At 38.7% G+C, this 27,958-nt stretch overlaps 1 protein-coding gene across 1 annotated transcript; it reads right to left on the bottom strand.

The window, feature by feature from the left end:
- Positions 1 to 1,262: 1,262 nt before the first annotated feature.
- On the bottom strand, positions 1,263 to 27,219 carry LOC134669529 (probable ATP-dependent RNA helicase DHX34). Its single transcript, XM_063527132.1, has 21 exons — positions 26,590 to 27,219; positions 23,104 to 23,222; positions 22,468 to 22,634; positions 21,803 to 22,006; positions 20,164 to 20,296; positions 18,907 to 19,055; positions 17,033 to 17,140; positions 16,540 to 16,645; positions 15,636 to 15,841; positions 13,972 to 14,175; positions 13,439 to 13,519; positions 12,657 to 12,758; positions 11,834 to 11,931; positions 11,271 to 11,478; positions 10,411 to 10,473; positions 8,203 to 8,384; positions 7,133 to 7,243; positions 5,649 to 5,770; positions 4,508 to 4,651; positions 3,054 to 3,192; positions 1,263 to 1,554 (listed from the first exon to the last, which is right to left on the bottom strand). The coding sequence occupies exons 1-21, from the start codon at positions 27,096 to 27,098 to the stop codon at positions 1,272 to 1,274; spliced, it is 3,438 nt and encodes a 1,145-aa protein (XP_063383202.1). The 5' UTR covers positions 27,099 to 27,219; the 3' UTR covers positions 1,263 to 1,271.
- Between the last annotated feature and the right edge of the window lie 739 nt (positions 27,220 to 27,958).

The raw sequence follows: 27,958 nt of genomic DNA, 5'->3' as shown, positions 1-27,958 counted from the left end.
GCGATGGCGCATATTGTTGCTGCCAAGTTGGTGCAAACTTGGCTTAGACTAAATTATGCTAAAAAATATGCCAGATGCTAAATGGAAAATTTTGGTGCCAAAGCGAGTGAAAATATGCCAGATGTGGCATCATTTATGCCAAGTTGGCAACACTGTTTCCAGTACAGGCATACCCTAGGTTGGGAAACCCTTTGGTATAATCTAGAAAAGGGTTACTTTTATTATTCTTCAAGAATGGTTCTGACGGTTACAGTTTTGAATGATTCACGGTTATTTTCACTAGACTTTTATCGACCGGGATATGAACCGTGATTAGGATTACCTTTTGTATTTTTTTCAAGCTCCCGATATTTCGACGCAGGGGTGCCGATCTTGTCGCATAATGATTGTCCTAATGTAATGTTACGCATAACAAAAAAACACACATCAGACCTCGAAAACAATACAAAAGGTAATTACGGTTCATATCCCGGTCGACAAGTCTAGAGTTACTGACGGTTGTCACGAGTGTGCGCGCGTTATAAATAGTTGTTATTGTATAAGTATAGAGGTAGGAAATGGCGGGCCAGTGTACGAAATTCTTCGCGCTTAGAGTCCTTATTTTAATAACGCGCTAATTATACGATCTGCTCCATCTAGTGTTAGGTTATTAGGTACTAACACGATCACATAACGCTTTAGATCTTTCGCTTCTGCGCACTCGGATAGGGCGTTATGTTGCTCGTTAATAATTAGAGATTTTATGCCTTTGCGACCATTTACAGGCTTCAGTTGAAAATGGCGCTTATTGCTTTGGATTAAGCGTGTCGCTAATAAGTGGGAAGGGTAAATGTCAGTTTGACGAACGTGTATTTTTTTCTTGTTTGAAAGTTTTAACGCAGCGGTGCTTGTATAATTTAGAGTAAATTGCTATTAACCTTTTGGACGCCAATAACCGATATATCCGCATCGCAAGTTCAACGCCAAAGACTGATTAATCGGTCACAGACCACAGAGCAACATAGACCTACGTGCATATGCATAAAGTTCAATTTCAGTTTTGACACTTCGGTGACGTGGTGTCCGGGTGATTGCTTTTGTGTTTGACACGGCGTCGAAAAGGTTAACATCATTATCATTGTATTGTATAGGTACCTTAAACGTTATTATGTAAGCATTTTTACTACTTACAAGCAGGGAAATCAAAAAATATCAAATTCGCAAAGATATACGAAAATATTCTATCGAGATTTATTAAGGTCGAAATTAAACAAATATAATTATTAACATTTTTATTTCTTTATACAACTCTTCTTATGTTTCAATATCTCCACCGCCGTCATATACAAAGTCTCCTCGCAACTTTCACACTTATATTCTCTAGCATTCGGTTTATTTTCCCTAGTGGTCGTAGGTGCTTCAGTTTTGACCTCAGTTTTGAGTGAGCATGTGAATTGAGTGTGTTGTAGTTTTTCTAAGGGGGACAGACAGACGGAAATGCCGCAGTTGGGGCAGGACCAGGGGATGTTGTAGGATTCTTGATAGCTGGTGTAACTCCAATCGTTGTCTACCACGCTGAAAATAAAAATAAAGTTTAGTGTGTAGCCAACATGCTAACCGTTTACGCTCCGTAGCGAACGAAACGAAACTGTCACTGTCGCACTAATATGGAAGAGTGATAGAGATGACTACGCTACGCTAAGGAGCATGTTGGCTAAGCACTCAGGGCAGTTAAAACTATCTCACATTGGATCCCGCAACAGAAAAGAACAGAAAGAATATCCAGGAAGACCCACTAGGAAAAAAAATGTGCAAAAAAACATAGTATTTACTAGAGATGCCACGAATATTCGGCAACTATTCGGTATTCGGCCACTTTGCCGAATATTCGGTATTCGGCCGAATGTTGCCTACTATTCGGCCGAATACCGAATATCTGTTGCACCTACCTAAAAAGAAAAACTACTCAAAAAAATTATCAAAAAATAGGTATATTTCATATTTAAAACATATTCTTGGAAAGTAGTTAAATACGAAAGCACGTTTTTGAGCATTTGTTGATTACAAAATATTTTATTTTTATCATGGGTCTGATTTGATTGATTCTAACTACATGCATTAATTCTGTTCAACATAAAAATATATCTTAGAAAACGTAGTGCTTTGTTGGCGAAAAATGTTCATAATAATTGTTGCTCAAAAGGTCATGCCGAATATTCCGTATTCGGCCGAGAGCGGGACCGAATATTAGGTATTCGGTATTCGGCCAAATTCACTATTCGGGGCATCTCTAGTATTTACTTCCATTACTACTATTATATTTCGAAAGAATAAATTACATATAAAAAGAAATAAAGATAGTTTGTTTACTGGAATCTAATATAACAAGTCGACATACGACAGTCGACAGATTAGAACTCTGGCAAACACAACTTGTCAGTCAGTAAGCACCGGGAAAACTATACTCATCCCTTTCTTTTCGATACTAGTACTAGCGAAGGACAAAGACAATATGATTTTCTCTGTATATATTTGAAATGAGACAGTTCTGGGCCAAACGATAATTTGTATTTTGAATCGCCCGACGGTAAGCGCAACGCACGGGTTGTTAGTGCGTTCCCGCCCTTCAGATGGGAGTAGTTGTAGTTACGCTCTTTTCTGAATGAGGGTTCGAGTTTTTCACTAGATGACAGCACCGTGGCGAGAGGTCTAGCTGTCATAATCCACCAATCATGTTTGACCATGTTTTTAGGGTTCCGTACCTCAAAAGGAAAAAACGGAACCCTGTCTGACACAGCCTATTTTCTCGGAAACTACTGGACCAATTAAGTTAAAATTTGGTACACATAAGTAAATTAGTGACCAAAAGAAGGACATATTTTTTTTATAATTTTAAAATGCATAGGTTCGAAGTTATTTAAGAAAATAGCCAAAAAATTACCATCCCCCCCCTTTATCTCCGAAACTACCTACTGGGTCTAAAATTTTGAAAAAAATACTCAAAATAGTTCGTCACGGTGCTGCCATCTAGAGAAAATCTCGATCGCGGAAACCCTCAGTATACGAAAACTCACCAATTATAAACAATGTTATCCGTCACATATACGCCTCCCTTCTTTTCATGTGCATGGCATTCGTAGCCTTCTTCGAACGGGTTAGGGTCGATATTCGGGTGGGCCTCGTCAGGCCCATAGTACAATACCTTCAGATCACCTGGAAATAGTGTTAATAGATATCTATTGTAAAATATACCTTTATAAGATTATAAGTTCCTGATATACCGGGTGTGGCCTGTAACACGAGCAAATAATTAAAACATAGATTGTACTCCTCAAACGGTGACACTTTTGTTCAACACCTTTTAAAAAATATGAAGTATTTAGACTCCCTATTTTTCATACAAAATAAATATTACCTTCAATGGACGCCATCGCCACGCCATATCATTGTGATTGACGTTGCTTGTTACGCCTTAAACATAACAAAATTCGCAATACATTGCGTCTTAGAATAAACTTTAAAGTGTATTAAAAATCAAACCACAAGTTATTTTTCATCACACCAGCTCGGAAAGGCTTACTTTGCACTTCAAAAACTGATAGCAAAGTTGCATTTTATTCAGATAGCAGAATTGACTTTTAAATGATGATTTTGGATGATTAATGTTTAATAACCTCGGAGTAATTAACAATGGAGCCGCCATTAACAGGCGTTCCCCTCTGTCGAAAATAGGCGGCCAATGGTCAACCATATGTATGGACTGACGTTTATCTGACATGACGTACCTATACATTTGATGTGCCCCTCCCCGCAAAAAACGGCAGACTATTTTGTACCGAAAATTTTAGACATGGCGTCTCCGTTGTTAATTACTCCGAGTTAATAACATTCATTTGGATTTGATTTGGTTTGACTTTGTTTGATATTTTACATTTAATATTTGCTTCGGGTTGGTGTGGTGAAAATGTTTGTGTTTCACTCAGGGGCAAATTTTGTTTAACCCTTGTGCTTTGAAACCTTCGCAACACTCAAGATTCCATTTTTCAAACCACTCGCTACGCTCATGGTTCAATTTTGGAATCTTTCGCTTGCTCGGGTATCAATATTAGCACGAGCGGTTAAACAACTACTTTGCCCCCTTGTAAAACAAATAACTATTTAAAAGTCGTTGGACAAATGTTGGTCAGTATGAGGAGTACAGCCTACAGTTAAATTTTTTGCTCATGTTACAGGCCACACCCGGTATTATCATATTAACTTTTCTAGTGTTTAATTTTGAAATAGTAGTTTGTGTTACAAGGGATCAAAATGTTATATTTCCGTCAAGGGCGTACATTAAATCCTGAATGAAGCGTTGGATTCTACAATAGAATCTCGAATGTAGTGAGGGATTCTAAAGTAGAATCCTGAGCGTAATGAGGGATTCAATTGTTAACGCCCAAGACGAAATAATTTTGATACCGTGTGACACATACTGCTTTTCACATCACACAAACCCCATTGATATGAAGGGGCATGGTAAACTTACCTGGTAGCAACCTCTTTATAGTGTAGTAAACTTCACTGGTCATGTAAGAACTGAGATCGCACGACAAATCGTGTTGTAGCTGTTCGTAGTTCAGTTTTGGTTGCTTCTTCAATTCGGTTTCAACTGATTTGTCTGGATTAGCATCTGGAAGAACAAGAAACTGTCAGTTATGAGCATGTTGCCACAAGTAAAAAACCGGCCAAGTGCGAGTCGAACTCGCGCACGAAGGGTCCCGTACCATTACACAAAAAACTGCAAAAAATCACGTTAATGTATGGGAGCCCCACTTAAAAATATTTATTTTATTATGTTTCAGAAATATATCATTTGTGAAAATTTCTACTGTCTAGCTATCACGGTTCATGAGATACAGCGTGGTGACAGACAGACAGACGGACAGTGGAGTCTTAGTAATAGGGTCCCGTTTTTAGGGTTCCGTACCCAAAGGGTAAAACGGGACCCTATTACTAAGACTCCGCTGTCCGTCCGTCCGTCCGTCCGTCTGTCACCAGGCTGTATCTCAGGAACCGTGATAGCTAGACAGTTGAAATTTTTACAGATGATGTATTTCTGTTGCCGCTATAACAACAAATACTAAAAACAGCATAAAATAAAGATTTAAGTGGGGCTCCCATACAACAAACGTGATTTTTGACCGAAGTTAAGCAACGTCGGGCGGGGTCAGTACTTGGATGGGTGACAGTTTTTTTGCCTTTTATTGCATTATGGTACGGAACCCTTCGTGCGCGAGTCCGACTTGCACTTGCCCGGTTTTTTTTACCCTTTCGGTACGGCACCAAACCGTCTGTCACCATTAAAATTACAACAACGTTCTCAAAATTTTATTGTACTGTAAAGGTTTGCAACCTTTACAGTTTACAGCCTTTTTTAATCTGTGACAGGCTAGTCACGATAAGTATTTAAATTTAGAATATGAGCCCGCTGTCAAATGGAACGCGGTGCGGAATCGGCATTCGGTTAGAGACAGCCATCGAGTGTTGATTTACTTATATTGTGATCTTCTAAAAAGAATATACTGAAGCGATAATTTCCAAGTTTGCATGCTCTAAGTGTTCTCCCTTATAGGCCGTCCCCTTTACAGTACGTACTTATAGAAAATCATACAATAATAGATATTTACCTGCTAAACGCCGGTTGATCAGAGCGTCCCACCGCTGTCGTAGCTTAGCGGCTTTCATGAGTAGATTCAGTCCCGTCTCTGGGTACGGGAACTCCAGTAACAGCCACGAATCACACACGATTCTGAAAATAAATAAATATACGAATATTTACACAAATTACACGAATTATTTACACAAATTATACGATTTTTTTTACACAAATTGACTAATCCCCGTAAGCTCCGGAAGGCTTGTGTTGTGGTTACTACTCAGACGACATATATAAATACTTAAATACATAGAAAACAACCATGACTCAGGAACAAATATATGTGCTCATCACACAAATAAATGCCCTTACCAGGATTTGAACCCGTGACCATGGGCTTCATAGGCAGGGTCACTACCCACTAGGCCAGATGTCACAACAAAATGGAAAAAAGGGAATAAAGTAGTGGTTTAGCATTTGTCTCCTCACAGTAGTAAACTATAGGTACATTCAGAGCTGGTGTCAGTAAGTTATTCCTTTGAACGCCACGCCTATCGTGTGCGACGCAACATCGTTAACCTTTTGGACGCCAATGACCGATATATCCGCACCGCAGGTTCAACGCCAAAGACCGTATCGGCGACAGACCACAGAGCAACGTAGACCTACGTGCATATGCATAAAGTTCAATTTCAGTTTTGACACTTCGGTGACGTGGCGTCCGCGTGGCAGCTTTTGTGTTTGACACGGCGTCGAAAAGATTACCTTGCTGGAATGCACGTAGGTTGATATTAGGCTGTAACCGCTCGCGTTAGTTGACATCCTTTGCGGTCAAAGGGGTGAAATATTACCAGTCGCACATTTGACAGTTGCGGTAGGAGGCGCCATACTTTTTTACAAGCTTTTATTTAACTTGCAATGTACAGTCAACGGTAAAAATATGGGTGTAGACAACTTACTCAAAAATATGTCCCATAGTTCTTAATTCACTGACATAAGAGTTATGGGACATATTTTTGAAATGATTTGTACACCCATATTTTTACCGTTGACTGTACCTATGTAAATATGTAACTATGTTTGTACGGGTCAAATCTTGCACGCTAAATTTGACCCACTACCCGGTTTCCAATTGAACTGAAATTTTGCATGCATATATAAATCGGATGACAATGCAATATTATGTTACCATCGAGCTGATCTGATGATGGAGACAGGAGGTGGTCATAGGAACTCTGTGATGAAACAACACAACCTAATTGTGTTAGGGGTTTTTAGAATTGTCTCGATGAGTATTAGTTGTCTGTCGTAAGAAAAGTACAGTCAGCGATTAAAGCTTGTACCAAAAATGTTTTTTTTTCCAAAAACTTATTTGCTAATTGGAGTGTTGTAAATAGGCTACAACGTAGCACGCATTTTTTTTATATAATTTTCAGCGCGATTTTCTTCGGCATCATGCATTGACAATATTTCGATGTAAGTACTTCACGCGTCTTTTTTATCTTTTGTACATACCTGCTAAAGCCGATATTTGTGTCGATGGAATGAGCCAATAGCAGCAGAGTTTGAGCGGCGGGCATTCGCATGGAGTTCACGATGTATGGCTTCGTTGTTTCTAGCAGTGATCTGAAATTAACACATTTTTTGTTTTTTTTTGCTATAATGCATAAAAACATTGAGCAACATTCGATTTTGCTCACTGAATGCGATAAATCATAAAGTGCGAAGAGTTTAGGTGAATGGGTGTTCAGGTGTAATACCCACCAAAAACATTTTCATGTAAAATGTTGCCAAGACGAAGCCATTAGGCTCACACTGACAAAAAGTTATCAGATCTCTTGTAGAGCCAAGCTTCTAACTCTACAAGCCCTAACTTCACAAATTCTACACCTTAGGCCCCCCCCCCCCCCACATCTGGCGTCTTTCGAGCGTCGGCGTCTGTCGGCGTCGGTCCAGCGCTATGGAAAATGACGTCGCAGTTGCGTCGACGTCGGCCATAGAATTGTAGACGCCGACGCTCGAAAGACGCCAGATGTGGGGGGGGCCCTTAGTCAAAATATGTGGCATGGCCGTTTTATGTGGTTTATTGGTGAATTGGTGTTTGGGAGAAAGGGTGTACGGGTGAAAAGGAGTTTGGGTTAATTGGTGTATGGGTGTTTAGATGAATGAATGTTTGGGTTTATGGGTGTTTAAGTGAATCGAATGGGTGTATTGGTGATTGGATGAATGGGCGAATGGTTAAACCTACATTAAGTAACACAGTATCTGGTGTTTAGAGGAGACAGGCAGTTTACTCTTGTAGGCGGCGGGCAACTCCGTCTGGATGTCGGCCTCGCATAGCTGAAGCACCCTGGGCTGTTTGCCGAACGACCAAGGGTGCAGGATGAATGGGTGTTTGGGTGAATGGGTACAACATACAAGTAACACAGTATCTGGTGTTTAGACGAGACAGGCAGTTTGCTCTTGTAGCCGGCGGGCAGCTCTGTCTGGATGTCGGCCTCGCTTAGCTGAAGCATCCTCGGCTGTTTGCCGAACGACCAAGGGTGCAGGATGAATGGGTGTTTGGGTGAATGGGTACAACATACAAGTAACACAGTATCTGGTGTTTAGACGAGACGGGTAGTTTGCTCTTGTAGCCGGCGGGCAGCTCTGTCTGGATGTCGGCCTCGCTTAGCTGAAGCATCCTCGGCTGTTTGCCGAAGAACGACGTTGGGTGCAGGAACACGAAGGGCTTGCTCCACGTGTGGTATAGTTGCTCTGATACTGACTGGAATAAAAAAGTATTCCCATAAGGCTTAGGTAGATAAGGCTTAGTTTAGCAAGGGTCGCTTATCAAGTTATCACTGGAGAATACCAGAGAGAATCACCACCACAAAAAAACTGGTCAAGTGCGAGTCGGACTCGCCTTTCAAGGGTTCCGTACATCACATAATTTTCAACATTTTTTTGTACGTGAAAAGTCTTGAAAAACCCGAATGGGTCAATCAAAAACCAGATGTAACATGAAGTTTTCTGGCGTGGTGGCTTATATCTTTACATCTCTGAAGATTAAATGCCGAACAATAGTACAAGTGTCCAAATGCGTAGAGCTGAAAACAGTGAAAACTCGAGCGTCCGACGGGTCGCGCTTCCTACAACTTCCGAAAGTGTTTTAAAAGCGAAGGCCGAAGAGAGATAATAATACCTACAGGATGGCCAAAAATAAAAGTGTATTTCCATAGCCAGGGAGGTTTTGGGATTATACTGAGCGACTTTTAGTATGGGACCAACCCCGAAATCGCGAAAAAAGAAGTATCCTCCCACCCATAGAAAACGGACCAGCCTAAATGTATGAAACAGCCAAATTTTTCCTCGCGATTTCAGGGTTGCACGTTGGCAACGGGAATACACTTAGTTTATTTTTTAGCCACCCTGTATACCTAGTGCTTTTTAAAACACGTAACAATAGTAACCTAATCAATCAGTACAGTCAGCAACAGAAGTTGCTAAGCTGGTGAGTGGTTTAAAATGATCTGGACGCGACTTTATAGTTAAGACAATAAGAGCATGTCAAGGTAATTTTGAACACCTCGCCCGCTTAGCAACTTCTGCTGTTGACTGTACTACAAGTACCATTGCGGCTATGTGCCAGTTACAGCCTAGTCGCATTTTTTGTCTTCAGTCCGACTCACGCTTGAAGCTAAAGGAACGCCACTTTGGGACGCTTCGGGCCTTCGGCCTTATGCGGATATCGGCCTATGGCCTTCGCAATAGCTGTCTACATCACGTTTCACTTAAACCATTGCGGCTGTGTCCCAAAAAAAACGTTAACCGCATTTATGTTCTTAAATCCGACTCACGCTTGACTCTAGATTTCTAATAGGTTTTCCTGTCATCTTTAGGTAAAGGACTATTTTGTGTATTTTTTTCAGAATTTTAGACCCAGTAGTTTCGGAGATAGAGGGGGGGGAATGGTCATTTTTTGTCTATTTTCTTGAATAACTTCTAAAATTTTTATCCTAAATTTATAACAAAAATATATTTGAGATTCCCAAAATGAGCTCTTTCGTTTGATATGTAACACGATATAGTTTTCAAAACTTTGTTTTTTAATTTTATCGTTTACCCCCCAAAAGTAGCCCCTATGTTTAAAATTCATTTATTGACGTTACATATCCGTCTTTGGGTCACAGACTTACATATTTGTACCAAATTTCAACTTAATTGGTCCGGTAGTTTCGGAGCAAATTGACTGTGACAGACGGACAGACGGACAGACAGACGCACGAGTGATCCTATAAGGGTTCCGTTTTTTCCTTTTGAGGTACGGAACCCTAAAAAGGGAGTTTTTTTATATTATACCGTTAGTGACAAGTTGACAACATTACAGGCGTCAGTTTCTAAGTGGACGCAAAAAAAGACTATGATGAGAAGCATGTCGAGCAATTTTAGACTTTAAAAACGTGAGTGACTGGAATACTTAATTTATTTGAATGTTTGCACATTGTCACAGAAGAAACAATACAGAAAGGACACTTCCTACCAACCCGAAGTTTGACAGCGGTTCAGGGTCGAATCATGCCCTTTCTAATATATGGCACTATCCCTTTCGGCTATTTAGGGTTGTCAAAAATCAAGTGAATAATGTGAATATCTTATCTGCGGTCGTGCACGCAAAAGGAAGTCAAGTGGTGCCAACCCTCATAATTGCTTGGAGCAATGCTGAGCCGAGCGGTGCCGAGTTCGACCGAAGTCAGGAGTGTCTCCCCACTGACATTGTATTGTGTGTTGTGTAATACCATGAATATTTTTACCTTGCAATGATTAAATTCGTCTGCAACTGCTATTTGAGGGTACAGTGCTCGGCATAACACCACCTGTAAACACAAAATGCACATTAGTCCGATATTTCTTTGTAGAGACGCTAGGGGTAGTTGTTTGGCCGGATACCGGATACGTGATATTCGGCCTTACCATCGGCCGAATATCCGGTATCCGGCCAAACAACCGCGGCCAGCGGAACTATACCTACATTTCGGATTTTCAGGTGCTGATGGTTTGACATGTTTCCTAGTAACCGTTCGCGCGGACTCATTTTAAAATAAAAAACAAGTACGATTATGACCGTGTCTGATTCTTAAATCCAATTTGTTTACTCCAAAATCAAGCAATGTTACTATCCGGTATCCGGCCGAATACAGGATAGTAACCGGATATCCGGTGTATCTCTAGTTCTTTGACAAAAATCTTTACTTTATATTTTAGTAAAAAGGGTTGATCGAAAATGTTTGGCGTTCAGTCATATTTTCTCTTTATTATTTATAAGATGGCTTTCTAGTTGGCGCAGTGTCGTCTAGTTATTATTCTACGTAAATTTATAATACAAGTAATATCATAAGTTTAAAAAGGTTTCACACTCGTTCCGCTTATGAGCGAATGTATCATATGCGCGTCGCATTCCGACCGAAGCGTTAGCGAAGGTCTTTCTTTCAGATTGGGCAAAAATTTGAAAATTTAGTTGTCTGTCGTAAGAAAAGTACAGTCAGCGATCATGAAATTTTGCCAAAAACTTATTTTCAAAACGACTTCTTCAGTCGTGGGAGTTCGCGAGGTTTACAGCTTATAGAGCCGCTAGTTTATTTTACTGATAAATAATATTCACTTATTGACTTACCTTTAAAGTGATAAGGTCCCGCCCGCTGCTCGCGCTCGCTCCGCTTATGAGCGAGTGTATCCGCTGTGCGTCGTTGGTCATGCGGAACTCTATGTCCCTGATGTCTAAGGAATTGTCTTCGTCTGCGTTTTCGTCGACTATCTCCCATGAGTCCACTTTGAGGCGTTTCTTGCGTTTCTGCTCTTCGGCCGCCTTTTGTTTATATTGCCTAAATTGATAGAAGAATTTCATGTATACATATTTTTTTCTTTAAACTTTTTTCTAAGAAGAAGCCCTTACTCTATACATTGTGTTGTTGTTGTATTGTAAGTTTTCTTCCTCAACCATCCGATCCCATCTTTATAAGTCACCACAAACAATATCGATTTTTTTTTTCTCTTTTCATTTTAGCCTTTTATAATTTATTAAACTAAGTACAGTTGCTATAGCGGGCGAGGTGTTCAAAATTACCTTGACACGCTCATATTCTCTTAACAATAAAGTCGCGTCAAGATCATTTTGAACACCTGGCCCGCTCAGCAACTTCTGCTGCTGACTATACATGGCTTTTAGTGATGATTTACCTTCTCATATTTTTCAATTGTTTCATCTGACCGTGCCTTAGCGACCTTTCAGCTGAAGACATTGATTCTGGTTCTGGAGTCTCCATTAAATTGTTGTCCTGTTAAAGATAATAATATATATTACAGTACATATGACCCTATTTTCCCGCACTAGTGCGTAAAATAGCATTTTTCGTGCGTATGTCAAAAGTTTAAAGGGCCATATGTACTGTAAAACGTTGTACGATACACGTGCGAATAGGTAATTCGCAACTCGTGTCGATGTAAAACACTCCCTTCGGTCGTGTTTTAATTTATCGCCACACGTTTCTAATTTCCTCTTTTCCGCACTTGTATCGTAAATAACTATTATCTACCCTCAACTGGCCATTTGAGGGTAGATTTTGTTTACTCGTTTTTAAATTCCTAAGCGCCACTTGCACCATTCTACTAACCCGGGGTTAACCGGTTAAACCTGGAGCTACCATGGTTACCAGTACAATTTAACACTGGGTTAACGGTTTAACCGCTTAACCCCGGGTTAATGGGACGGTGCAAGTGGACCTAAAGATACAGACTATAGTTTTAGTACCCACACACTTAACTCACCATTTATAGGCTTTATCTCGTTGCAATAAGATTGAGGAAAGGTTAGTCGAGTGTGCCAGCAATGGCAGCAACTAGTCATCATCATCATCTCAGCCATAAGACGTCCACTGCTGAACATAGGCCGCCCTTGGACCTCCATACGTGCCGGTTGGAAGCGACCCGCATCCAGCGTCTTCCGGCGACCTTAACAAGGTCATCTGTCCATCTTCTGGGTGGACAGCAACTAGTAGTATACCTGTAAAAGGCTTCTAAGTTGCGCAGCGAGCTTGGTCAATTCGTACAACCGCTGTTCCTCCACGCCTCGACGGCGGCACCAAGCGCGGCCGCCACCACGAGCCTACATAACATAACACGAATTACAGTGGTACCTCGATAGCACGAATCTTGAGATTCATGTTAACGAGGTTTCATCTTATCGAGGGCATCGACGTAGGGAGGTTCTTATAGGTTTTTGTTCGTCTTAAAGAGGTTCTGAGTTACAGAGGTAAAACGCTTGAAAAATTTGTGTTAGCGAGGTAAGAAATATATAGAATAGAATAAAACCATTTATTGAGAAAAACCTTATTGCTAATGTTACATTGTGCGTGAACTTTTACATTTTACGTACATTGTTACATGCGCCTGAACTAGGAATGTAATCCTGTATCTCAAGCAAAAAGATTCTAATTTAAAGAACAATAAACAATAAATAAATTAAAATCATGAACATAGAGACATAAATATGTAGGTATTTAATTATCTTACACTATTATAATAGTATAGAAAGCTTGTATAGTATAGAAGCGCAGAAAGTACAGTCTTTATTATCTGTTTCGAGTTACTTTAGTTACATAATGATATAGAAAAGATAATGGCTTGAATTTTGACAACCCTGGAATAGTGCCATATATTAGAACGGGACAGCATGATTCGACCCTGAACCGCTGTCAAACTTCGCTGTCACCTTTGTGAGCTCAACCCTGGCTTTCATTTCAGAATTTCACACTATTTTTATGAAAAATTATAATTCCAATTTACCTTCTCACCGAGCCACGAACAATAAAGCGATAGAAGAGTTAACGGATCCCCGTGGTCAGACTCGTCAGGTTTTCTTGCGTTCTGTGAAATGACAAATTTAATTTTAGCTACTTCCATTCTTGTATGTATTCCAAAGTAAGTATCTGGTTTTTATATTGTATTACCAAAGAGAATAGATACTATAGAGGGCTATTGCCAAAGTCAATTTTGTAGTCACGGTACATTTACCGCCATCTATCGACACACGATTAAAATTTAAAATAAAATTGAAAATGTATAAATTAATCAAAATATGTTTACGGATAAATGATTTTAAATTTTTATTGTTCCATACTGACCCATGTTCTTTCACTGACATGTGTTAAAATTGTTAAATATCAAACGGTGTCCTCAACGCCATCTAGCCGAGAATAGGCCAAAGGTGTGTGCGCCATCTATTCGAGAATGTCTTTTCTTGATTTCCGAGGCACGTTTTTTTCTTAGACTTTATTTATCTTATACGGAGTTATATATATATCTCTGGTATTACTAACCTCGCATTCAAAATCCCTGTGCGCTCTCGTAGTAAAAATCGACCTTATGCCTAAAGCAGCTGCCAGGGCGAGCGCCGAATCTCGCTTATGTGGTGGTAATGTGGCGCTGCCTATTACTAAGGCTTTGGCTAAGGAGACTTCGACGGGCAAGTTGGCCAATGCTCGTCCTAGAGCCGTGAGTTTTTCGTTAGCTGTTAGGGCGCCCTGGAAAAAGTAGAAAATGTGTGTAATTTTAAGCAGGAATGTACCTACTGTTCTGTATACAATAATGTTAAAATTCCATTAGTGTATCTGGCGGTCACAGACAAAACATCCTCCAGTCTGAGCATAGTCGCGCTACCACCTCTGCCACGCATACGGTAATTTTACTCCATGTTCGAGTCAAAGTGTATTTGTGTGACGTCCGTGTCTTTGAACGGACCGATCACGGCACGGGACTTCGCTCACCTCGTCCCGCGCACCCCCGCATTTTTGGCATCATCGGTTGCATGAAATAATTGCTCTAAACTCGGTCTAGAGGATTCCTAGTCTATGCTGGCGGTTAATGTTTGTTAGGGAGTATTACTGCAATGTTCTGCCGCCAGAGTGCAGCACTAATTTGTTTAGTAAACAATAGAGTAACTTATACATGCTAAGTCTTAAACAGTTTATTGTAAATTTTTCGCTATGACATTGATGCACCAAGGCGGTTTGTTTACAGGTGGCCTACCGCGAAACGCGAAAATCGAAATTTCTTTATCTGCCTCTCCATCGATCGAATAAGCAAGAGTGAGAGAGAGGCAGAAACCGAACTTTCGATTGTCTTTCGGTACTAAATCCATATCATTGTATAGTTTGCTATAATTGCTACTATTTGGGTGGGTTTCCTATACTTACATGTTGCTTTAGTTCTAATAGAGCATTCTCTATAGCTTGTTCAGGTGGAGCATCGAGAAATGGAAACCTCCTGACGTCGCTCACGCCGAGCGAGCTCATAGTAGTAAGAAGGCGAGCAGTACGCGGGATACTTCGCTGCTAAATCCATCTCGTTGTAGAGATTGTTGCTGTCTGTGTAGGTTTCCTATACTTACATGTTGCTTTAGTTCTAATAGAGCATTCTCTATAGCTTGTTCCGGAGGGGCGTCAACGAATGGGAACCTCCTGACGTCGCTCACGCCGAGCGAGCTCATGAGGAGTAGTAAGGAGGCGAGCGGTACGCGGGATACTTCGCTGCTAAATCCATCTCGTTGTAGAGATTGTTGCTGTCTGTGTAGGTTTCCTATACTTACATGTTGCTTTAGTTCTAATAGAGCATTCTCTATAGCTTGTTCTGGTGGAGCATCGACAAATGGAAACCTCCTGACGTCACTAACGCCGAGCGAGCTTATGAGGAGTAGTAAGGAGGCGAGCGGTACGCGGGATACTTCGCTGCTAAATCCATCTCATTGTAGTGATTGTTGCTGTCTATGTCGGTTTCCTATACTTACATGTTGCTTTAGTTCTAATAGAGCATTCTCTATAGCTTGTTCGGGAGGGGCGTCAACGAACGGAAACCTCCTGACGTCGCTCACGCCGAGCGAGCTCATGAGGAGTAGTAAGGAGGCGAGCAGTACGCGGGATACTTCGCTGCTAAATCCATCTCGTTGTAGTGATTGTTGCTGTCTATGTCGGTTAAATATACTTACATGTTGCTTTAGTTCTAATAGAGCATTCTCTATAGCTTGTTCTGGTGGAGCATCGACGAACGGGAACCTCCTCACGTCGCTCACGCCGAGCGAGCTCATGAGGAGTAGTAAGGAGGCGAGCGGTACTCGGGAAACTTCGGGGGTGCTGAATGGGTCCATCTCGTTGTATTGTTTCTCGGAGTATACGCGATAGCAGACGCCGGGGCCTGAAGAATTAATGCAAATGTTTAAACTAAGCTAATTGCATAAAATGCAAGAAGTTCATACAGCTACAAGTCACAATAGTTTTAAGAGTCACATAGCAAAAGATATATTGAGCACTTTATAATTATCAAAGTAGACTTCAAATCTGACTTAATAACTCAGATTAAAGGAGCTTAGATCCTCAATTCAAAATAACAAAATGTTGCGCTAAACATTTTTTCCAACAAGGATTGGTAGTGTTGACAACTTAAAGGTCTCTGCCCACTACACCGTATTAGTAAGAACTTCGTATAAGATGAATAAAGTCTAAGAAAAAAACGTGCCTCGGAAATCAAGAAAAAGTCATTCTCGGATAGATGGCGCACACACCTTTAGCCTATGCTCGGCTAGATGGCGTTGACGACACCGTTTGATATTTAACAATTTTAACACATATCAGTGAAAGAACATGGGTCAGTATGGAACAATAAAAATTAAAAATCATTTATCCGTAAACATATTTTGATTAATTTATATATTTTCCATTTTATTTTAAGTTTTAATCGTGTGTCGATAGATGGCACTAAATGTACCGTGACTACAAAATTTACTTTGGCAATAGCCCTCTATACTATCAATTGGTAAGAATTAACGCTTGTGCGAAGAAAACACGTAGGCAGTAAAAGAGGTCTCATATTTACTGAAATGAGAGAGAATTTACCTGTTCTTCCAGCTCTGCCCTTTCTCTGGTCCGCGCTCGCTTGAGATATCCAGAACTCTTTCAATCGCTGCATTTTTGTGGTTGAATCGTAGCTCATTTCTTTAACCTTTAAAGCGAAACAATACATCGTGAGCTTTATTTAAATATCAACTTTATTTTGTTTATGTTAAGGCAGGAAATCAAGTGTAATAAAACAATGTGTCAACAACAAATGATACCAAGTAGCGAGTCGGGCAATAACAGTCAGGTAGGTACAGTCCCGCTCCATAAAGCTGTACAAGTGTGAAAGAGATAGCATGGTTTCGTTGATTTACGATATAACTCGCCAGAGGGCCTACCGCGAACCACGTACGACGTGTTGCCTCTCTGTCGCGCTTGTAAATTCGTACGTAAGTGTGACAGGGAGGCAACACGTCGAACGTGGTTCGCGGTAAGCCCTCAGTCTCGCCACTTAGTTTTGAATGAATGAATGAATGAAATAAAATGTATGTACCTTTCCAGAATCAACGACGAATCTAATTCCATCGATGGTGACAGATGTTTCGGCGATGTTCGTAGACACGATACACTTTCGGACGCCCTCTGGTGGATAATCGAACACCTAGAAATTGAGAAGAAAAAAATCATTGATAGGCAGGTATGTCATCGTATTATTGTGTGTTGGATTTCACGGGCCTATAAATCCCGGTCTTATAGGCTTGCGTGGGGATATAGATCCAACACGTAGAGGCCCCTTTGAGAGCTTAATGTCATATAGAACGCCTGCTGGAACCCGTTCACAGGCGCAACAATAGACAGCCATGAACCGGTCGCAGCAGGCATGGGGACCATTGTAGAAAAAAACCGGCCAAGTGCGAGTAGGACTCGAGTTTCTAGGGTTCCGTACATAAGTCCGACTCACGCTTGACTGCACATTTCTAATAGGTTTTCCTGTCATCTATAGGTAAAGAACTTTTATGAGTATTTTTTTAGACCCAGTAGTTTGGGCGATAAAGGGGGGGAGGGGAATGGTCATTTTTTGACTATTTTCTTAAATAACTTCGAACCAATGTATTTTAAAATTATATAAAAAATATGTCCATCTTTGGATCACTAATTTACATATGTGTACCAAATTTCAACTTAATTGGTCCAGTAGTTTCCGAGAAAATAGGCTGTGACAGACGGACAGACAGACAGAGGCACGAGTGATCCTATAAGGGTTCCCTTTTTTCCTTTTGAGGTACGAAACCCTAAAAAGTGAATAGTACCTATACCGGTCTATGGATTGAAGTGTGGGTGGACAATGAGACTGGGCTATTGTATAGAAGTCCGGACTGCCATAACAATAATGCTAACACATTGCATCTATATAAGATTTGCAGAAAATTGTAGCAAACATGCCACAGATCCGCTGTACTACAAAGTAAACTAAATAAGTTTTTGGCAAAAATTTCATTTTTGGTACAAGCTTTTATCGCTGACTGTACTTTTCTTACGACAGACAATTAATACTCATTGAGACAATTCTAAAGACCCCTAACACAATTAGGTTGCGTTGTTTCATCCCAGAGTTCCTATAACCACCTCCTGTCTCCATCATCAGATCAGCTCGATGGTATCATAATATTGCATCGTCATCCGATTATACATGCATGCAAAATTTCAGCTCAATCGGAAACCGGGAAGTGGATCAAATTCAACTTGCAAGATTTGATTACAGACAGACAGACAGACAGACAACGGTGAGGAGAAACTAAATAAAAGCTTGTAAAAGAGTATTTAAACAGCTCGCGGTAAGCATACTTAGGCGCTCCCTACTATACAACGAGGTCATATCACTATCTCTCTTACTCACATTTGCGAGGTCGTAGTTCTCTAACTACGACCAAGCCGTACGCTTGTTAGCAGGGCTCGGAACCGGTATTGAAATACCTGTTAATATCCTTCCAAAACCGTTATATTATTTCGTTCATTAAAAAACCGGTTAATTGATGGAACGCGAACTAACAAAATACGTTCTCTCTCCTAACCGGTAAGAAGAGGGAACGAAACTTTATGGTTCCCAGGGAACGATATAATACCGGTTACTCTTGGCTTTCGGAGGCTCTCGGTTAAACTCGTTGTCATACGTGAAAGAGATAGCAATACTTACTCTTATCTCGCTTCGATATTTTCAATTTAACCGGTTAATTTCGTTCCTCGAGAACGAAATGAGAACGTATATGGCACAAACCGTTATCTCAAAAAGAACAGTTCTTTAACCGGTAACCGCAATCGGAAACGAAATCCTTTTCGTTCCTGGGCGAATGAACGAAACCGGTTTGACGAATGAGAACGGTTTCCGAGCCCTGCTTGTTAGCCACGATGGGAACGAAAGCGCCATACCTTGTCTTGTTCGGCAATAGACAAGCCGCTATGTAGCGGTAGTACGATCCATTTCTTCGTTTTCTCGGTATACTGTTGTGCCGCGTCGCAAATCGCTGTTATTTCTTGTACTCCAGACATGAAAATCAAAAGGTCTCCCCTTTCGTCACCTGTAAGAAACATTAGTTTGTAATGTAATGCATTTTTACGGTGTTATAATGAGAAGCAGTATTATGTCATAAATATGTCAAGGACTTTGATTCATCAGCGAGCAGCAAAATTGCGCGTTATCGGAGAGCGCACCTACACTGGTTTTTTGAGCGTTGGACTAGCCCGCTCTCAGGTGCCATATAGAATAATTATGACCCTTTTTTGCAGGTAAGTAGCACGTGCGGTTTTACTTAACAATAGACAGTAGGATTAGCCGCCGGGCTCTATTACAAAACTACGAACTATACTATGAACGCTTCTCATATCATAATATGAGATCTCTAGCAGCTTTCATATTGATTGTCAACTCCACCTGTACAATGGTACAAAGACTGCGTATACTTCAAATGGTATATAATGATATAAGGTTTCTTGACTATGTCGGCGGCAGATCATAAAATCAGGCCGATCGTAAAGTTCCTGTGCAATGTTTTGACGGTAGTCACATTAAACCAATAGATAGGTAGGATAGATTGGCTAGGTTGCTTCAGATGCTTGAAGCGCGAAATTTCCAGAAACAGAGGCCCCGCGTAGAGGGGCTTCGTCGACTCAGGCACAGAATAAATAATAGTACTAGGTACAGAAGACTCACTCTCTGACAAAACGCGTCTGTTACGATCAGCACAGATATGGCCGCTAGGTGGCGACAGCGCCACGCGCGACTTATGGCTTTCCCCAAAATTGGGGTGGAACGGATGTACTTTTAGCTACCTGTAGCAAAGCGACGCAATCGCGAAGTGAGACACGCCTGCCTGTACAATGGTCCAAAGACTGCGTATACTCCAAATGTTATAATGATATAAAGTTCCATGACTATGTCGGCGGCAGATCATAAAATCAGGCCGATCGTAAAGTTCCTGCGTAATGTTTTAACGGTAGTCACATTAAACCAATAGATAGGTAGTATAGGTTGGCTAGGTTGTTTCAGATGCTTGAAGCGCGAAATTTCCAGAAACAGAGGCCCCGCGTAGAGGGGCTCCGTCGACTCAGGGAAACAAGACAATGATTTTCACGATATGCCTAGGAATTTCATACCCGATTTTACTAGTATACAGAAAGTAGACTTACTAGGATATTTATTATCAATCAACTGCATTATTTGAACGTAAGGCTGAGGGTCGAGTCTGTCTTCTCGCGTCGGTTTATCTTCAATAAATATCGGCTTGTACTGCAGTTCTATTGGAAACAATCTACCTGGTACCTGAAATGATACATAATATTATAATAATAAATAAGTAACTGTTACTATACACGGTGTAACATGAGGAAACCGAATAATTGTAACCACGCATTTCAAAAGAAGTAAAAAAGTAATATGATTTTAGGTCAATTACGCCAAAAAAAATTTTTTTTTGTTTTATTTTTTCAATTTTTTGAATGTCAAATACATTCAAAATATAAATGTAATTGGTAAACTTGCCACTTAACATTGATTTGTAAATTTTTTTTCGTAAAACCTACTTTTTGCAAAGTGTTATTTGTCACTTTTTGACATCTATCAATAAGGATATTTAGACTACGTCCCATAGCAGCAACATCGCCATCAAAAAGGCCGTTTACACTAATGTAACAATAAAAACTTGTTTTTTTTTAAATTAATAATATCTCTGAAACTAGGCGAATTTCAAAAAAGTTTATAGGATATTTTTGTCTCTAAATATGATCAGGAATACGCTGTTAAAATTATTTGGTTTCATCATGTTACACCGTGTATAATTTACTAAATAACTAATGTCCAGATTACGCAGTACATACTGGGATGATTGGGATAAGTAACGCAAAATGTATGTATGTTAAAGGGCCCTGAATAACGCTATACTTTTTGTGACTGGATCGGCATACTTTAGGGCTTCATGGGCATATGTATCAAAATAGCGGAAATTTGTACCTAGCGATGCAGTCAGAATTACTCCCAGAGCATTGTAGAGGTTATGAGACCTTATTCAAGCAACATTTACCATATGAATTTGTATACGTTGAATCGCTCGTTCTGTTCTTTTTCTTATGCAAGGCCCATATACAACGTCTCCATAATCCAGTTGGGATAAAACTAGCGCATCTGACAAGCGTTCGCGAACATTTTGTGTTAGGTAGGGTCTAAGCTTATATAATGATTTTAGAGCACCATAGCATTTTGGTATTTTAGAGTTTATATGGGTTTCAAATCGAAGCGACTCTTCCATTACGATGCCTAAATTTTTAACCTGACTCTATTCTGATATAGGCAGCCCTGATATTCGCAAGTCGATTTCAAGTTCACGTACTTTAGCAATCTGTTTTTTTGTTCCCAAAATAATGAAGACAGACCTGCTACAGCTTCTAAATCGGTATTAATTTGCGATATTGCAAGTGCGACGTCAGTTTTAGTGGGGCGTATATGCTTCATTAGCTGCATGTCATCTGCATACATGTGGTACGAACAATTTTTTACATATAACATTACCTGTATAACAACAGCTGATTCAGCAGAAAAATAATCCTCAAACAGCTTGATATTGATAGTAGCGGACATAAGCACCAGCTTGATGTCGGTCCAACTGTGTATCAGGCATTTGAGCACACCCAACAGGAAGTCACCCATTAAGTGCCTTTCGTGAATCTCGTCTTGAATTTTGTATTTTTTATTTATTTTTGTATTGATGTTTATTGAATATTTAAATGATTTTATTTTTCTCTTATTTAAACAAAAATTATCATATAAAATTACCTGTATAACAACAGCTGATTCAGCAGAAAAATAATCCTCAAACAACTTGATATTGATAGTAGCAGACATAAGCACTAGCTTGATGTCAGTCCGACTGTGTATAAGGCATTTTAGCACACCCAACAGGAAGTCACCCATTAAGTGCCTTTCATGAATCTCGTCTAGTATTATAACGTCGTAGCTTGGCAGGTTTTCGGATGACATCTAAAAAAAACATAATTATTATTTCCCTCTAAATGCTTCGTAAAAAACACAATCGATATGGAAAAACACATTGGAGGATTTGCCCACTTGATGTTTTTCCAGAATTCATCGTCAGAACCCAATTGAAGGGTGAAAGTGAAACCCGATAAGTCTAGATAATTGGTTATTCAAATAATAACTCCATGTGCGTCACATATAGTTCTAATTTGAATGAAAAAATATCTCGACTGATCGGGTTTGACTGCTCACCCCTCGCAATGTTCTATTAGGAAGGTTTAAAGTGGGTCAGGATGGAAAGCACTATAAAATAGAGCATGTTATGGTGGTCAGAAAAAAAGGGAGAACAAAATTGCCTTTCAGTTACCTGACAACAAATTACAACTCTCTATAGGAAAATGGGCCACATTTCACTAAACTTTTTACTTAACAGTATTTAAAATATAGATACTTTTGTCGCATACTTGTCTGAGCAGTAATCCTTCAGTGATGAAACTTATCTTTGTGTCTGCTGTCTTGCTCTTTTCAAATCTGATTTGGTAACCAACTTTGCTTTGGAATTGGCTCAGAGTTTCAAACGCTACTCGTTTTGACAGAGATATGCAGGCTATTCTCCTTGGTTGAGTGCAAGCTAAAACCAGAAAGAGTTATGTTTTAATATATCATACCGTCAGAAATCAAAACTGTTGGTGTAAACGTTATTGGTTTTATTCATTAACATTATACAAGCCTCAGTTAGCTAATAATTGTTTGTCTTACTCTGTCAATGTGAGTACTGAATCTATAAGAAAGGGATAAAACATAAAAAAATATTGAGGCTTGTAAAGTTTTAGGCCCGCGGGAGTAAAATATTCTGTATTTTTTATTGTCAGAATGTCCGCTTACAAAAACTATATATTTTATCTAATGATGTTATAGCTCTAAGTCAAGCCTGAAAATGAAAATACTTATCAATTAAGGCATCAAATCTTAACTCAGTTTAAACATAAGTACGTACAGTAGCAGTAATCATTTAAATTCGTCCGACATATCTAATTTACTAAATTAGCAAGTTTTCACCTAAAAAATCATAAAAAATTTGAAATAAAAATGTTTTTCACCTATATTTTGGAAGCCAGCTTCATGTAGATACTGAGGCACCTGTGTGGACTTCCCACAGCCCGTATCTCCGGCAACAATGACTACCCTTTCATTCTGTACTGCTGTTACTATTTCTTGCCTGAAAAAATAATGCAATTATGGGATAATGGATTTATAAGTTGATTTATATTTTAAGTCACACTTTATAGTTCATAAGGTCAGATGTGATTATAATTTAAGTTTAATTATTATTCGAAAGACAGGGACCATTGGAAGGGCTTGGAGGAGGCCTTTGCCCAAAAATGGGTACCTCACCTTTAAAAATATGATGTGTAAAACCACCCAAAATTTGTAATATTTGTGAGAATAAAAGGCTTAAATAAATAAAATAAATAAATTATTCGAAATGATTATTTATTTATTAGGTATATTTGATTATTGATGAGGAAATGGATATTCCGATGTAGTACTATATACTTCTTTTGTTATGTTTTTTTTTGACATTTAGATTTTATTCTAGAAATTCTAGACTAGTATTTTTTTATACAATTTTTTTTTAATGTTTGACAATCCTTTTGTGAAATTCTTAGTGTTAAATTTGATCTGTATAATAATCCAATGTTATTATGGAATAATATTAACATCATAAAATTGCTCTGATCATTATATAAAAATAAAATAAATAAAAATAAAAATGCCCTTTATTCATTGTAAAGTGTTTACATAGAAAATTTAAAATAAAACTATGACTTATAATATGTGTTTTACTAATGAATCCCTAGTGGGTAAAGGCCTCCTCCAATGCTGCCCATTTGTCCCTGTCTTGTCTCTTGGCTCTGATCATTAGATGAAGATTAATTACGATTCATAAGAGCTTGTTGCTAGGCCTACATGAATAAAGTATACTATGAGTTTGAGTTATATCCGTGCAACTTATTTTTCAAACCTGCCTAAGTGAGAAATCTCCGATCCCTTACCTCTAAGAGTGAGAAAATAAGTTTAGAGAAAAACTTCTACAAGTGAGGAAAATATACAGGTTTGACTGTATAAGGAAATATAAAATTGCCAATGATTTACTTTTTGAGTTCTTGAGTTTAAAAGCACTATACATGGTGTAACATGAGTAAACCGAATAATTTTAACAGCGTATTCCTGATCATATTTAGAGACAAAAATGTCCTATAAACTTTTTTGAAATTCGCCTGGTTTCAGAGATATTATTAATTTTTAAAAAAAACCAAGTTTTTATTGTTACATAGTGTAAAAGGCCTTTTTGATGGTGATGTTGCTGCTATGGGACGTAGTCTAATTAATATCCTTATTGATAGATGTCAAAAAGTGACAAGTAACACTTTGCAAAAAGTAGGTTCTACGAAAAAAAATTAAAAATCAATTTTAAGTGACAAGTTTACCAATAACATTAATTATTTATGTACAAATACATTCAAAAAATTAAAAACACAAAACAAAAAAAAAATTTTTTTTTTGGCGAAATTGTCCTAAACTCATATTACATTTTTTACTTCTTTTGACCTCAGAAATGCGTGGTTAAAATTATTCGGTTTCCTCATGTTACACCGTGTACATATGCATGGTATAAAATAAATGTAGAGTCTGTGCGGAAAGAGAAGAGTCGTGGCAGAAACGGGAACTAACATTTTAAATTTTATATGGCAATCAAACCTTTGACATATGTCTTGTAAAAAGTAAACAAACTTCTGTCATTGTATATTATATTAACAAAAACCGCAAGTTTTATGCATAAAATATTTTCAAAACACGATGAAACCGTACATAAAACCAAGAAAAATTATATTTAACATTGTTCGGTTTTGTCAGCGGGAAGAAAACGGCTAAAAGCCGACTATCGACTTACAAAAAGTCGCGGAACGTGTTTCCGCTATTCACGGGTATTGATGTTGTATTTAATATTAAATAATTACCTATTTAATAAGCCCCCTAAGTAACTTGTCTCCGGTACATAATCGGTAAGTATATTAATTCAAAATATATTAATTTTCATAAATATGCAGGTCATTCATGATCTTTAAAATAACTGACAAATAGTCTTGATACTTGCCATTTTATGCACATTTATATGTAATTTTTTTTCAGGATTGTGTAAAAGTACCTACGGTATCTCGAATAAAAGACCGCTAAGTAGGTGATATGCAAGAATTCGTAATCTACATGCCGGATTCAAGCACATCCAGTTCCTCACATCAGTCCCTGGTTGTTCTGAAACTAGCTCTAACATAAGTGACATTGAATATTTTAATTCAGACTTCGATTACAAAGAATAAAACTTTTTCATAAAAATATTTCTTTATTTGTAAGTTCGTTTACTAGGTTCTGTTAGTTACGAAATTATAAGTATTTCATATTTAGCAGACTTTTCGGCGAAGTAAAATATCGTGAGATGAGAGAACCGGACATATCCCAATAAGGCCTACCTACTTATGCACTATTTTTATTCATATTCATATTTATTATTAATAATGTACAGATACATTACAAGTCAAGTTTACAATTGGTTAAATATATCCCAGATAGTAAAATTACAGGTCTAATGCCCAATTTCTACCCGATCTACCCGGTTTTGTATTAAAATAACTGTTGGACTGCACATATTAGGTAGTACATAAATGAGACTCTATCTTGTTTGGTACTAAAATTACAGTTGTTTGGTACTAAAGTTACAAATTCTTAACTAGTTTTAGCAGTTTTGTCAATCGCACTGTCACTTTTTAGTATGTGAGACATAAAAACAAGAGTGTGTTTTAAAAAGAAAACTAGTGCCTGCGCTAAATCAGAGGATTGATTTGACGAGCCGACACCACCACCAGGCTCCGTTTAGTAAGCCGTGGTAAAAAACCGGAACAAAAGGGATACAAGTATCATGACCTTTAGTGTCGTACTATAATCACGTGACCAGTGTTGTCAGCATAGCAAAAACCATAAAATAGCACTGGCGCGCCCTCAAATCCCACGACTCTTCTCTTTCCGCACAGACTCTATCAGTCTGTAAAATATCTTACAATCAAAATTTTATTTGATTTAGAACATTTGTTTGATTAGAAAAACCACAGCAAGCAAAAATGCAAAAAAAAAATAAGTTTTTGGCAAAAATGTCTTTTTTGGTACAAGCTTTTATCTCTGACTGTACTTTTCTTTCCACAGGCAACTAATACTCATCGAGACAATTCTAAAAACCCCAAACATAATTAGGTTGCGTTGTTTGATCACAGTGTTCCTATGGCCATCTCCGGTCTCCATCATCAGATCAGCTCGATGACACCATAATATTGCATTGTCATCCTATTTATACATGCATGCAAAATTTCAGCTCAGTCGGAAACCGGGAAGTGGATCAAATTTAACTTGCAAGATTTGATTACACACAGACAGACAGACAGACAATGGTCAGATGAAAGTAAATAAAAGCTTGAAATTACCTAAATCTATTTGCTGGTGCAGTAAAAGTAGTGGTAACAATAAAATCTCACCTATATTTAGCTACTGGCAAATCTCTCTGAGCCTGCCTCAATTTCCTTAGCCTCTCAAATTTCTCCCTATTCTTAAAGTCCAAATAAATTGACACTACGTTCAAAAACGCTTCAAACGTTTTCTTATCCATTTTCCTTCTCTCTTTCTCATCATGAGCAACATCAACATATTTTAACTTAGTGTTAAAATTGATGCACTTAAACTTAGAAAAATGTTTTTCTTCAGTTCGATATTCAAGGATAGGCTTACCCGCCTTTTTCAACGTCGCTTCGTACTTTTTAACAAATATCCAGAAGTCATCTAAACTATTTGCCACTGTATTGCTTTCGTTACTGTATAGAATTATCTTATTCAAAGTGCGTTTAGAGTTTTCGAAACTAAATTCGGTTTCTGGCTGTGAAGTGCTGGGGCCAGGAGATATTCTACGCTGTTTGTAATCACGATACTCTCGTGAATGAGATCTTCTTCTCTTTGAAGAATGTCTGGACGGACTTGCACTACGAGGCATAGTGAAATCTTGGTAAAAATTGAACACAGGAATATTAATATTTTAGGTAATTGGTTTATCTCCTACAGTAACATTATCAATATTTACAAATAGAAATTAACTTTTCGGCAGAGTATTTTAATTTTATAGACAATAATGACAATAGATATTGACAGATTGACACTGACAAAATGTGGTATACATTCAGAAATCACATAATAGCGCGATTATTTCACACATAATTTGAAATATAAAAATTAATAACGAATTTATAAAATAATTGCATTCAATTGACTAAGAATTTCGTTAATTTAAATTACTTTTAATAAACCACTAATCGCTTACGCAGATCGAAATAAATAATGTAGTGTAAATCCCAAGCTTAGTTTAAAAACGTACCTTAAATACCGTTCCAAAACAGGTAATTCAAGCTTTAAGGCAAAGCAAGGCAAAGACCTTTTCACCTTGCAATAAATTGCGGATTTAAAAGTGATAACACACTATCGCACCGCACGAAAGAGATATCTGTTTCTCGCTCTCAAAGGGAAAGAGATATCTGTTTCTCGCTCTCACTTATGGGTACGACGCACCAAGTTTGTAGTGTGGTGCGATAGTGTGTTCATTCTGAATCCCTAGCAACGTTTGTCCTAAAGTCACTTGCCTTAACTGGTTTGTCCTAATGGGCACATGCCCTAACGATCAATTGTCATAACGACTATTTTCCATAATGTAAGGTTCTGAACCAAAGTAACCGATGTAGCCCTCCGAATCGCTAAAATTAAGTGGCAGTGGGCGGGGCACATTGCCCGTAGAACCGATGGCCGTTGGGGCGGAAAGGTTCTCGAGTGGCGATCACGTACCGGAAGGCGCAGCGTGGGTAG

This window comes from Cydia fagiglandana, chromosome 12 (genome assembly GCF_963556715.1).
Source record: "Cydia fagiglandana chromosome 12, ilCydFagi1.1, whole genome shotgun sequence".
NCBI classification, from domain to species: Eukaryota; Metazoa; Arthropoda; class Insecta; order Lepidoptera; family Tortricidae; genus Cydia; species Cydia fagiglandana.
The sequence above is the reverse complement of the archived record's forward strand: the minus strand, read 5'-3'. Positions and strand labels throughout refer to the sequence as shown.